The following is a 12213-nucleotide window of genomic DNA, read 5'->3' as shown; positions in this document are numbered from 1 at the left end:
GTTTCAATTTTTGTCTCTCACTTGGCACCAAACAGAATACTAAAACTTATTTCAGTCTCTGTCTCTCAATCTCAGTCTTTTAGTATCTGTCTCTCCACCAAACGCTACCTAGGGGAATTCATTTTTTGCATCCAATAGCAGTTGCAGCATGAATTAAACCTAACATAAATTTGTCTCACACACGTCAAAAACAATAAACCAACTTAAAGAAAACAGAAAAGTAGCATTCCAAAAATAAAAGATATGCTTGCATTATTGCTTCTTACGACAACCCATCTAAGCCAACTCAAATTAAAAAAGAATCTACAATTACAAAAATCAAAAAATAAATAGAAAACCTCTATAATTTCAGTTAAAGAAGCAAAACATCGATTCAAAAAAATTACCTAATTTAAGAGAAATGATGAAAATAGCAAAAAAACTTTCCTTCGTCTTGAGAAGGAAAAGATGTAATTGTGATGGACCTGTAACGATAATAATGATACCGCTATAGCATTGTGAACAACGATAATAAAACTTCCATGGCACTGATGATAGTAAAAATAAAGAAAAACAAGAGATGAATTTTTAGATTTAAAAAAAAGTGAAATAAAAAATTTTAATTTTTCTATTTAATAAAAAATAAATATATAATTGTATTATTATTTATTTTTATTTATTTATTTTTATTTTATTGGAGAAAAAAAATTGACTGTACACCATTACACTTTTTTCATTTTTCTAATTTTTTTATGATTCAAATGAAAAAAAATTTAATTTTTTACCCATTTTCTTTTTCTATATTTTCTTTTTCTCGTATTCTCTTGAACTAAACACTACATTAAGGCGGTTAAAGGAGTGATTAGTTTTTTTTGTGACACGTAGCGAGTTACTAACATTAATATGCAATATGATTTTTTAATTAAAAAAAATGAAAATTAACGGTGTGTTGGTTAAGGCAGAAAAAAGTGTATATAAATAAACTCGGAAATTGTTTTACTGGTTTAATTTGTTTTGCTAGAAAATATGAAAAGAAAATAAATGAAATGGGAACCGCAAAAGAATTTTCATGCTCGAGCTAGAGTCGGTGAGAAAACCGACCAAAATTTTGATGTGTGACATCATATTATTAACTTTTATGTATTATTATGTAATAAGTTTAATTATATATATTTTATATATGAAATAAATATTTTTATATATTTTATTTAATATAAAACATGATCTAATTTATTAAAAGAATAAAAAATTAATATTTACTTTAAAAAAATATAAAAATAGATTATTTTTAAATATTTAATATTTGTTGACACTATTTTTAAAACACGAAAGAATTTGCCTTAATAAACAAGGAAGAGAAGGAGAAAATAAAAAGTTGAGTTGTATAAAATTATAAATAAAAATATTATTTATATATTAAAATTAATTATTAATATATTTATATATAAATATATATATAATTTAATTTTTTTAATATATATTTATATTTTAATATATATTTTACATTAATAATTAATTTTAATATATACGAAGCATAATTCAACTATAAATACTCTTAATCTTTTCACTTCACTTCTCATCTCTCTACCTCTTTCTTTCTCCTTTCTTTTTTTTTTTCGGATAGTTAAAAAAATATTTTTCTTTCATCAATTGTTCCTCTTCTCTGTTCATTTTCTTTCTTCTTTTTGCAAGTTATTTCTTGTTTTTGCTTCTATGCCATTAAGCTTGTTGTAATAGATTTATCAATAATGGCAGAAACTAGGGTTCTACCTGTTGGATATAGGTTTCGTCCAACAGAAGAGGAACTTTTAATTCACTATCTCAATAACAAGCATTTGGGAAATGATGCAGAGATTAAGAACACTATTTCCCAAGTTGATCTTTGTAACTTTGATCCTTGGGATTTGCCAGGTTCCTCTACCTTATTACTATTGTTTTATAAAAACTTTATAACTTTGATCTTTATAAAGTTTTTTAACAAAAATATGTAAAGTTTTAATCTTTAGTATATTAGTAATCTTAGATTGTTGTTTTTTATTTTGAGAGTCGTAGTTTATACTTGGTTGAATTATATTATAGAACAATCGAAGGTAAAATCGGATGATCAAGAATGGTTTTTCTTCAATGAATTGAAATACATGAAAAACAAGCGGTGTAACAGAAAAACCAACATGGGATATTGGAAGATCACGGGAAAAGAGAGAATCATCAAAAGAACAGGAACAGACAGTGTCATAGGTACAAAAAGAACTCTAGTTTTCTACGAGCGTCCACATAATGTCAAAACCAATTGGGTTCTTCATGAATATCATGCATTTGATCAAAAGGTAGGTTCTTGCCAGGTAAGAGATTGTATTGGAAATGAAATTAATTCTCCAATTTTTTTTTATCTCTATTATTGGTTTTGTCGTAAACTATAGAATCTTTTCACATCATTTTTTCTGTTTAAAGTCTTTTCTATTTCTAACATGTTTGGTTCGAGCAAAAATAAGAAGAAAGAAAGAGGAAGAGGAAAAATGAATGGAAAAAAATTTTTTTTTTTGTTTAGATGTTACAAAAAAGGAAAAGGAAAAAAAATTTACACTAGTTTAAGAGAAAATAAAAGAAAAAAATTAAAAAAATGAGTGAAAAAATTTATTTATTTTTGTTTAGATATTAAAAGAAAAAAAAATTTTAGTGTAGGACTCAGTAAAAATTTTTTTTCTTCATTACAAGTAAGAAAATAAAATAAAAATATTATTTTTTGTGTATTTATAATATTATTTATAGTTCTATTATTATTAATAATTATCAATATAAATTAGTTTTAATAGTTTTAATATATTATACTAGAAATTTATCTTTAAACATTATATATATATTAGATAATTAATTTAAATTAAATATATAAAATTATAATATTTTTATAATATTTATAACATGTAATAAAATATAAATAAATAAAAATATTTATATTTTATTTTTATTATAAGAATATTAATATAATTTTATATTATTATATTTTTTATCTAAACAAAATTTTTTTATATTTTTTTATTCAAACAATATATAAATAATTCTATTTTTTATTATTTTTATCTATTTGTTTTCTTTTCTTTCCGACATTCAAACATAGTGTTAATGTGTGTTTTACTAAAAAAATTTTTTCATTATTGCAAGTAGAAAAATAAAAAAAATTATCTTTTGTGTATTTACGATTTTATCCATAATTTTATTATTATTAATAATTATTAATATAAATTTAATTTTAATTGTTTTAATATATTATTATATAAAATTTATATTTAAATATTATATATATATTAAATAAATAATTTAAATTAAATATATAAAATTATAATATTTTATAATATTTATAAAATACAATAAAATATACATAAATAAAAATATTTATATTTTATTTTATTATAAGAATATTAATATAATTTTATTTTATATTACTATTATAATTTATTTTTATTTTTTATTCAAATAAAAAAAATTATTTTATTTATTTATTTTTTATTCATTTAAATAATATATAAATAATTTTTTATCTAAGCAAAAGTTTTGTTTAGATATAGAAAAAAATTAAAAAATTAAAAAATAGAATTATTTATACGTAATTTGGATAAAAAAATAAATAAATAAATAATTTGTTTGAATGAGAAAAACAAAAAATCGTAATAGTATAAAATTATGTTAATATCTTTATAATAAAATAAAATATAAATATTTTTATTTATGTATGTTTTATTGTATTTTATAAAAATTATAAAATATTATAATTCTATATATTTAATTTAAACTAGTTATTTAAAATATTATTTTATTAATTTTTTATTTTAGATTTTTTTTCTCAAATTAGTTTTGGACTTTGGAACTAGCCATTGATATGTTGAGGGGCGAAACCTTATGCAACAAAAGGACGGTGATGGTCTCTAAATTTTGATTTGTTTTTTATATAAATTATGTATAAATTTTAGTTTAGTATTTTTGAAAATTTTATTTTATTTTTTTATTATAAAATTAAATTTTTAGTTGCTTTAGTCGTTGGCTAAATTTTTTAAATAAATATTTTTGAAGAAGGATCTTAAAATATAAGAATTTTTATTAATAATAATTTTTAAATAAATTATTTTGTGTTTGAAAAGTTATTATAGAAGTTCTTGTTTTAAAATTGTGCATTAAATAGGAATGATAAAATAGTTTTTAAAAATAAGAGAAGTCACATTTTTTTATTTTTTTAAAAATTCTTAAATAATTTTTTAAAAAATTAAAAATTTATTTAAAAAATTGTACCAAACACTATTAATATAATTTTTTATAAATCAAAAACTAAAAAAATAAAAAAATAAAAAATAGCTTTTAAAATTTTTTAAATGGACCCTTAATCTAGTTTTGCCTTCCATATGTTCATATAACAATATTACCATTAAGTATTTATGTTCATAGAAAAATGCATTTTTTCCTATAACCTTTTTTTCTCTCCTGTACACATTTGACAAAGAAAATTTAAGAGGATTCATGCTGCATCAAAATCTGTCAAAAAAATAATTATCTTATTACTTTTTTTTAGTTTTTTTCTATCTTTGGAATTTAAAATTTTTCATTTATAATTCAACTTGGAAACAAAATTTTTCAATTTATTTTTAAATAATGTGAGAAAATATTATTTTTTTGTCAAACAGTTTTTTAAGTAGAATCTAAAAGAAAATATATAGAAAAAGATGAAAAATAAATCCTCTCAAATTTTTTTCATGTATTGTTGTAAAGTAAAATTTTTTATTATGTATTTTAAGTTGAACCAAGAAAAAACATAAAAAAAAAATGTTGAGTGGAATAAAATTATACTTGAAAATATCAATTGAAAAAATTTATTACCAAAAGAAATATAGTAAAAAATTATTTTTGTGATCACAAGAAAAAAATTGAGCTAAAATTTATTTCTTATCTTCAAATTAACTTGTTTGAATCCAATTTTTTGGCTCATGTGACAAAAGCTCATCTCTAAGATACAACATATTTTATAGGTTTAATTATTCTGTTAGTTCCTATAGTTTCATAAAATTTTTAATTAGTTTCTTATACTTTTTTTTTTAATTGAGTTATTGCACCAAATTTTTTTTAAATTGGATCTTTACACTTTTTTTTTCTTTTATTTAAGTTCCTATACCAATTTTTTTTAGTTGGGTCTCTATAAAATTAAGTCAATTACTACTAAGAGATACTTAATTGGAAAAAAATAGTACAGAGACCCAATTAAAAAGAAAAAAATATAAGAACCTAATTGAAAATTTCACGAAACTATAAAAACCAACCGAATAATTAAATCTATTTTATATTATATGAAACAATTTCTTTAATTTTATACTACAGTTGATAGGCCTCGTCGTTTATGACACTTATGGTTTAATCTCTTGTCGATTCATTGTCTTGGGTGATACAATTTTTGTACGCAGAGCAACATCGTATTGAGCCGTGTAATAATGAATGCTGAGAAAAGGGAACAGAAGCTAAAGACAAAAGCAAGCAACATAGTCGAAGAGGAGGAAGTAAAATGTGAAGATGAACCATGCAGCGAAATTACTGGCTGTGTTATCCAAGCAACTACAGAAGATGCAATCATTCCTGATAATGTGAGTGGAAACATTAATATATTCAAAAATATTATTTGTATATTAAAATTAGTTATTATGTATTTGTTTATAAATATATGTTATTTAATTTATTTTTAATATATATTTTATATTAGTAACTGATTTTGATAGTTGATTTTAATGTACAATTAATGCGATTATTTGATATCACAAGTCCATTTGAGAAATACTAAAAAGCTACTTTTTTTTTTTTTACTTTTGACTTATAAAAAGGTACATTAATAATATTTGGTATAATTTTTTAGATAAATTTTTAACTTTTCAAAAAGTTATTTAAGAGTTTTTAAAAAAGTTAAAAAATATGACTTCTTCTATTTTTAAAATCTATTTTATCACTCCTATTTAATGTACAACTTTAATACAAGGACTTTTATAATAACTTTTTAAACATAAAATAACTTATTTAAAAATTATTATTATTAAGTTTATATTTTAAGTTCCTTTTTTAAAAAAATTCATTTAAAAAATTTAGTCAAAATGGCTCTATATATATCTTGTTGAAAAAATTTTAATCTCGTGACCAAACATTACGAGATATATTTTCAGGCATGTGTTTCATCCGAGCGGCAACAACCTCAAGTTATAGATTATGAAATTCTCTCATCGGGACAACAATCTTCAGTGGCCCATTCCGGTAATGAAAACAATAATGCCGCGGAAGCAACGTGGAGGCAAGATGCCGATATGAATACCGAGTGTTTTTGGAATTTGCTGTTTTCTAGCATCGATGCTGACCCTCATGCCGAGTTCTTAAATTCGGTGTTGGCAGGAAATGATCAACTCTATGTTGATTCCGGCCACCATTGACTTTACACAGGTACAAATAAAGATGTAAAAAAAAAAACTCTTTCATAGACATAGACAACTCACAGGGATGTTTTTGAGCAAGCTTTTTTTTGACAAAAATTTGACCCCCAAGTTGTTGTTGTTATACTTCAACCACATCAGATCTAATGAATAGAATGGATATATATATTCTCAACATTTTATTTTGGATATATATTTTTGATAAATTCATTTTTAAAAAAGTTTATTAATTAAATTATTTTTTAAAAAAATTATAAATTAATTATATTTATTTTTTATTAATAATTTTTGTTACGATTAATAATATAAAATGTTAATTGTTAGTATATAAAACACATAATATATCCAATTAAACGCTAATTAAATATATCTATAAAAATTTATCAATTTGATTCCAAATTCTAATTTTTTATAAATATATTTGTCAATGTTTAATTGAATATACCGGTGTTTATATCCTAAAAAATATATGGGGTTCAAAAAGTTTATTAATTAAATTATTTTTTAAAAAAATTATAAATTAATTATATTTATTTTTTATTAATAATTTTTGTTACGATTAATAATGTAAAATATTAATTGTTAGTATATAAAACACATGATATATCCAATTAAACGCTAATTAAATATATCTATAAAAATTTATCAATTTGATTCCAAATTCTAATTTTTTATAAATATATTTGTCAATGTTTAATTGAATATGCCGGTGTTTATATCCTAAAAAATATATGAGGTGAGAGAGGCTCGAACTCTCGACCTCAGGATAACTCTAAAGCTATGAGACCTACGCGCTAGCCAACTGCGCCACCACCCCTTTGTGGGTAGTTTTTTTAGTTTTATTTTCTTACTTGTTGCATTCTTCTTTTATTTGTACAAATTGTATGGATGTGTGAAAATTTTACTTTGACCACTTAATGGAACAGGCAAGTTCACCCAGAACCTCACCTTTAGACCTTTCCTTTAATACAAAGATACATATTTGTTTCTTATTTTTGGGGATGTGAAAACCTATGTGTGCTGTTTTGTTTTTGTTGGTATTAGAAAATGGATTTGTTATTTCAAGTAAAAGTTTAAAACTACCTCTTTGGGTTTTTTGTCAAATGGCCCAATAAATAAAAGTTATAAATGCTCTGTTTGGAGATTTAAAAAAGGACTTGTGCTTGATAAAATAAAAATAGCAACTAGTTGATTTTTTATTGTATTACAGACCCAAAAAAAGAAAGCTATTTCTTCTATTAAGATGTCTTTGCCACTTTCTAGTTTAATGTATAAGTGACAAGTACGGGAAAAAAAAAGTATTATGAAAAATTAATTTTATTTATAAGTTTTATTATTTACGGTAAATTTTGAAAAACCTTTTGTTAATCTCTCAAAGAGTTTCACATGATCAGACATTTTTTTAGTTTAACCATAATTGCTGGTGTGGTGATGTACCACAAAATGGTATTATATGGTATATTTTTTTTTAAGAAATATATATACACAAGACCCATATATATCATATTAGCAATCAAATCCTTAAAAGAATCAAATGTAAATGCTCAATGTTTTTCAAGTTATTGCTAAAATATCACTTTCTGCATCAAAACTTTGTTTTATTGATATTATCTTGGACAAAGTTTAGATATGGCAGTGTTCACAACTTCATATCTATCTATCTCTTATATCCTAAAAAAACTTAACTATTTCTATTAACAAGTATATGATAATTGAATATACACTTTCTAATCTCAAAATTCTGCTATTAATACATTAGCATTTCACAAATATATAAATTAAGATCATGAATTAATACATTAGCATTTCACAAATATATAAATTAAGATCATGAAGGTTCTGAAGAGAATGAAGAGGAGGATATTTGAATCCACCCTTTTATCAATTGCTCTAAAAATCTGAGATCTAGAACTTGAGTGACAAAAAGCTTTACAGCATATGCACCGAAGCAGGCCCAAACGCATACTCGATTTGGTCATCACTGGATCACAGAAAAATTGTTTATCAGCTTTCCTTGTCAAGAATGTTTCTCATATTCATACATCATTTTCCACAGCAGTGTTGAAATGCAACTAAGAAATCGACAAGCGCTTTTGTTTCAGTAAAATCAGCATATGGTTTTTGAAATTCACATAAAAAAACATAGGGTTAAATTTTATATATGAGAGAACATCTTGATTAGGTGATTACTAACCGTTCAATGCCACGACATTAACTGATAAACAAAATAATTCTATGATGAAGATGCAGAAGTCAGAAATTCCCAGACCTACATGAAAATACATACTTGGAAGGACAAAGATGTTTGACAAATTCAGAACACATCATAGACAAGAACAAGAATGTGTTAACAAAGAAATAGAACAAGAAACTTACCATCATGGCAATAAGAAAAATCATGAAGTAACACAATATCATGATTGTGAGCAAAATGTCATTGAATCTGCAAGGATGAATACATTTATGACGATGTTAAATTGATGATACTAACATCTAAATTTGGTATGCATAGAATGTTTACTGAAGAATCAACTTACTAGTAATCAATCCTTTCAAAATTGCAACTTGTTAGCCTTTTTGTGCAAATCACTTGTGCATCTGAATCATTTTATCAGATTCAAATTCTCATTTCAAAACCAAAACTAGAGAACATTTTATTCAATATTTATCATGGCCAAAACTCTAAATATTCATGATACACGGGACTCCGAACCCCAGTCCATCACCAACACTCGAAAAAATAGATTCTTTAAAGAAAGACTGATAGGGTCATCACATTCCCAACAGACAATTGGTTACTCAAATTCTTCAAATGCGAAAAAAAATTCAATGGATGAATGATAACCTATATATATATATATATATATACACACACACCTGGAGATGGTGATTGATGCATTGAGAAATATCTTAACCATAAAGAAGAAAGTAAGAAGAAACATGAAGTTCCCAAAGACGACATCCATGAACACCTGCTAATGAAAACCATAAAACTTCCATAAAAAAATAGCATAAAAATTCAAAGCAACCAAGTTAAGTGAAAGGTTTGACATAATGAATATATATGTGTGAACCTTGCAACATGTTGATACTAATGAAGATGAGTTCCTTACTTCTACATACAAATGAATACATGCATCAAAAATAAAATAAATAATGGCCAATTCCCAGTGTAGCCCTTGCAAAAATTACCAAGTGACCAACTTCAGTACAATGATAGAAAATGTGAATCATAAAAGTAGTATGAAGCAACTTATTTATATACAAAATGCATTGTTATTAAACACAAATTAACACAGCCTTTAGATTATAAAAAGGCAGCTCAAACTTCAAAATGCTTAAGAATTCTTATTATCAAACATGATCTCCCAAGGGAAAATGAAAAATCATTATCCAAAGACCAATGCACATAATATTTGCTGCAAAAACAACCATAGGAAATTACTAAAGCAAGCATCAACAGAAGAAACCATAATAATAATAATAACTAGGGTTTATTATTATTACACAGCAACATAGTACAATACCTCAAACTTCAGTGTTTGTTGATTGAAGACATTGTACAGAAGATGTCTATAAGGCTTTTTGCTTGTGAAGCATCAAATCTATCATAGGAATCTGAAAAAAATAAATAAATAAATAGTGAAGGGGAAGAAAAACAGGACAATCCTTGCTCCTATCATATAAAAAACTAAAAAATAAGGAAAAAAGATTTAAACTTTGAAACCAGTAGTATAAAAGGATATCAGAAACCATGATTTCACACTCTAAACATTCATCTGCAATAGCCTTGCATTTCTCCTACATAGAAAAACCAAAAAAGGGGTAAATGAAAATTGACAAATTCAAATTCACTAATACTAAGTAATTGAAGTGAAAATGAAGAGAAAAAGGTAATTAACGTAAAAGGGTAATTGAAAAAGCAAAACTTTACGCATTTCATCAATCGAATGTTGTCGGGAGAATATTGAACATAGAATGATTTAATTGGGAAGCTACACCGAACGCATTGGTAACCCATTGGTGCTGCAAGAAAAGTTGCATCACTGATTCGATCAAAACTAAAGGTTGATTAAAAATGTTTTATTTTGTTTTATTTGGTTGAAATTTTCGGTGTTCTGACTTCTGAATCTGTGAAACCTGTGTGTTCTTTCTGCAGCTGAGCAGTGAAGTCGGAAACAGAGCCAAAAGGGTAACGGGTTTAGGGAAGACCCAAACGAATATATCCGATCCATTTGGAAAATAGGGTAACAATTTAAGATTTTGAAAACCGGACCCGTTATCGAATTGTTTTAGTTATTGGTTTAACTATGATTCGATTGAAAAAATTATTTTATAATAAAATAATAAATTAAAAATTAAAAAACATGATTCAATATGATTTTTGAAAAAAAAGTAAAAAATTGAAAAACTACAACAATGAAAAGAGCTCAAGTTAATCATTCAATATTTCAATATGATGTATGAAAAAAAAAAGATGAAGCACGACGAATGAGCAGTCATTACTTTCAAAGGATGAGAATGACAGACAATTCGACCCACGACGATGACAAGCACGATGAGGGATGATGAACAAAGCGCGACTAAGCAGTTAGAAGAACAAACGAGGAACAGAGGAATGAGGAAAGGGACTGGAGCACGACGAACAGATGAAGTTCTTAGGCATGACGGACGAGCGGCAGTGAGAAGAACGGACTGTGACGAAGGAGGCTAGAGTCTTTTTGGGGAAAGAAGAAGAGCTATGTTCTTTTTGAGGGGGAAGTGAAGAGAAAGTGAGAAACTGATAGCGATAATAGGACTTTTTTCTTTTTTTTTAACAAACGACGTCGTTTTTTAAAAACTGGATGGGTTCCGATTTGATTTGATAGGCCGTTTTTTGGCTGATTCAATGGTATTCAAGCAATTTCTAACTTTTTCGGTTTCGTTTGCTAAAGCAAACCGCAAAAGCTTTTAATTCCCAATTGAATCGATACGATCGTCAGATTCAGTCCGATTTGTAGAACCAACTAAAATTCTTTTTAAGAGTCTTTCTAAAGTCTAAACTTTATAAAAAAATCAAATTAAACTTCTAAATTTTGAATTTTTTATTCAATTAAAATAATTTTTTAAATCAACCAACTTGGTCGAATGGTTAATTCATTTATCTACTTATGCAATTATCTCATTTAAATTTCATCTTATGTAACAACTTATTGTCCACCAGTAAATCTTTAAGTAGAACTTAAATTTGTAGCAAATTAATTCTTAGTATTTTAGATTGAGGATATCGTTGGATTAGTAAATTAAATTAGACTTCTAAATTTTGGTTAACACAAATAATTAAAAATATGAAAAAGTCTTTACAAATGAGTGAAAATAATATAATATGGACAAAAAACAAATTTGATTAACCTCGAAAAAATTTAAAACTAATTTAGTTAGGTGAGAATTTAAGATTAACCAAGTTGATAAACAATTGAAATTTAAGGAACAATATATATTCATAATTTACAATTTATTATTTTTTATTATTAAAAGTTTAGATGAAATCAACCATGAACAGTTTATCAATATGTACTATTCAATTTTATCAAATTCACAATTTGTTGGAATATGTTTTGAGAAAAAAAATTCTAAAATAAAAAATTGGTAAGGTGGAAAGGTTAGGGTTTTAATCTTTTTAAAACTTTATCATGGATGAATCTATTCTCTATTTCACTATCTTAATAAAAAGATAACTAAGTAATTGCTTTCTTATTTTATTAATCTCCTTACTTCAGAAAACTTTTATTCGTGTTTTGAATATTTA

General features: G+C 24.7%; 1 protein-coding gene, 1 long non-coding RNA gene and 1 other non-coding gene across 5 annotated transcripts; 1 reads left to right on the top strand and 2 right to left on the bottom strand.

Moving 5' to 3' along the window:
* The first annotated feature begins 1727 nt into the window (after positions 1 to 1727).
* Positions 1728 to 6425, top strand: LOC130962455 (NAC domain-containing protein 14-like). Its single transcript, XM_057888665.1, has 4 exons — positions 1728 to 1890; positions 2059 to 2321; positions 5421 to 5597; positions 6165 to 6425. The coding sequence occupies exons 1-4, from the start codon at positions 1728 to 1730 to the stop codon at positions 6423 to 6425; spliced, it is 864 nt and encodes a 287-aa protein (XP_057744648.1).
* Positions 6426 to 7157: 732 nt separating this feature from the next.
* On the bottom strand, positions 7158 to 7242 carry TRNAM-CAU (transfer RNA methionine (anticodon CAU)). The gene is given in 2 exon segments: positions 7158 to 7193; positions 7205 to 7242. It is a non-coding gene; the product is annotated as a tRNA-Met (tRNA).
* Positions 7243 to 8002: 760 nt separating this feature from the next.
* Positions 8003 to 10630, bottom strand: LOC130961811 (uncharacterized). Of its 3 annotated transcripts, none has more exons than XR_009079624.1 (7): positions 10360 to 10630; positions 9953 to 10226; positions 9303 to 9400; positions 8963 to 9023; positions 8802 to 8868; positions 8620 to 8711; positions 8003 to 8406 (listed from the first exon to the last, which is right to left on the bottom strand). It is a non-coding gene; the product is annotated as an uncharacterized LOC130961811 (long non-coding RNA). The 3 variants fall into 3 exon arrangements; XR_009079622.1 differs by having other exon boundaries at positions 9303 to 9397; XR_009079623.1 differs by lacking the exon at positions 8620 to 8711 and having other exon boundaries at positions 9303 to 9397.
* Between the last annotated feature and the right edge of the window lie 1583 nt (positions 10631 to 12213).

Source organism: Arachis stenosperma, chromosome 2 (genome assembly GCF_014773155.1).
Source record: "Arachis stenosperma cultivar V10309 chromosome 2, arast.V10309.gnm1.PFL2, whole genome shotgun sequence".
Taxonomy (NCBI): Eukaryota; Viridiplantae; Streptophyta; class Magnoliopsida; order Fabales; family Fabaceae; genus Arachis; species Arachis stenosperma.
The sequence above is the reverse complement of the archived record's forward strand: the minus strand, read 5'-3'. Positions and strand labels throughout refer to the sequence as shown.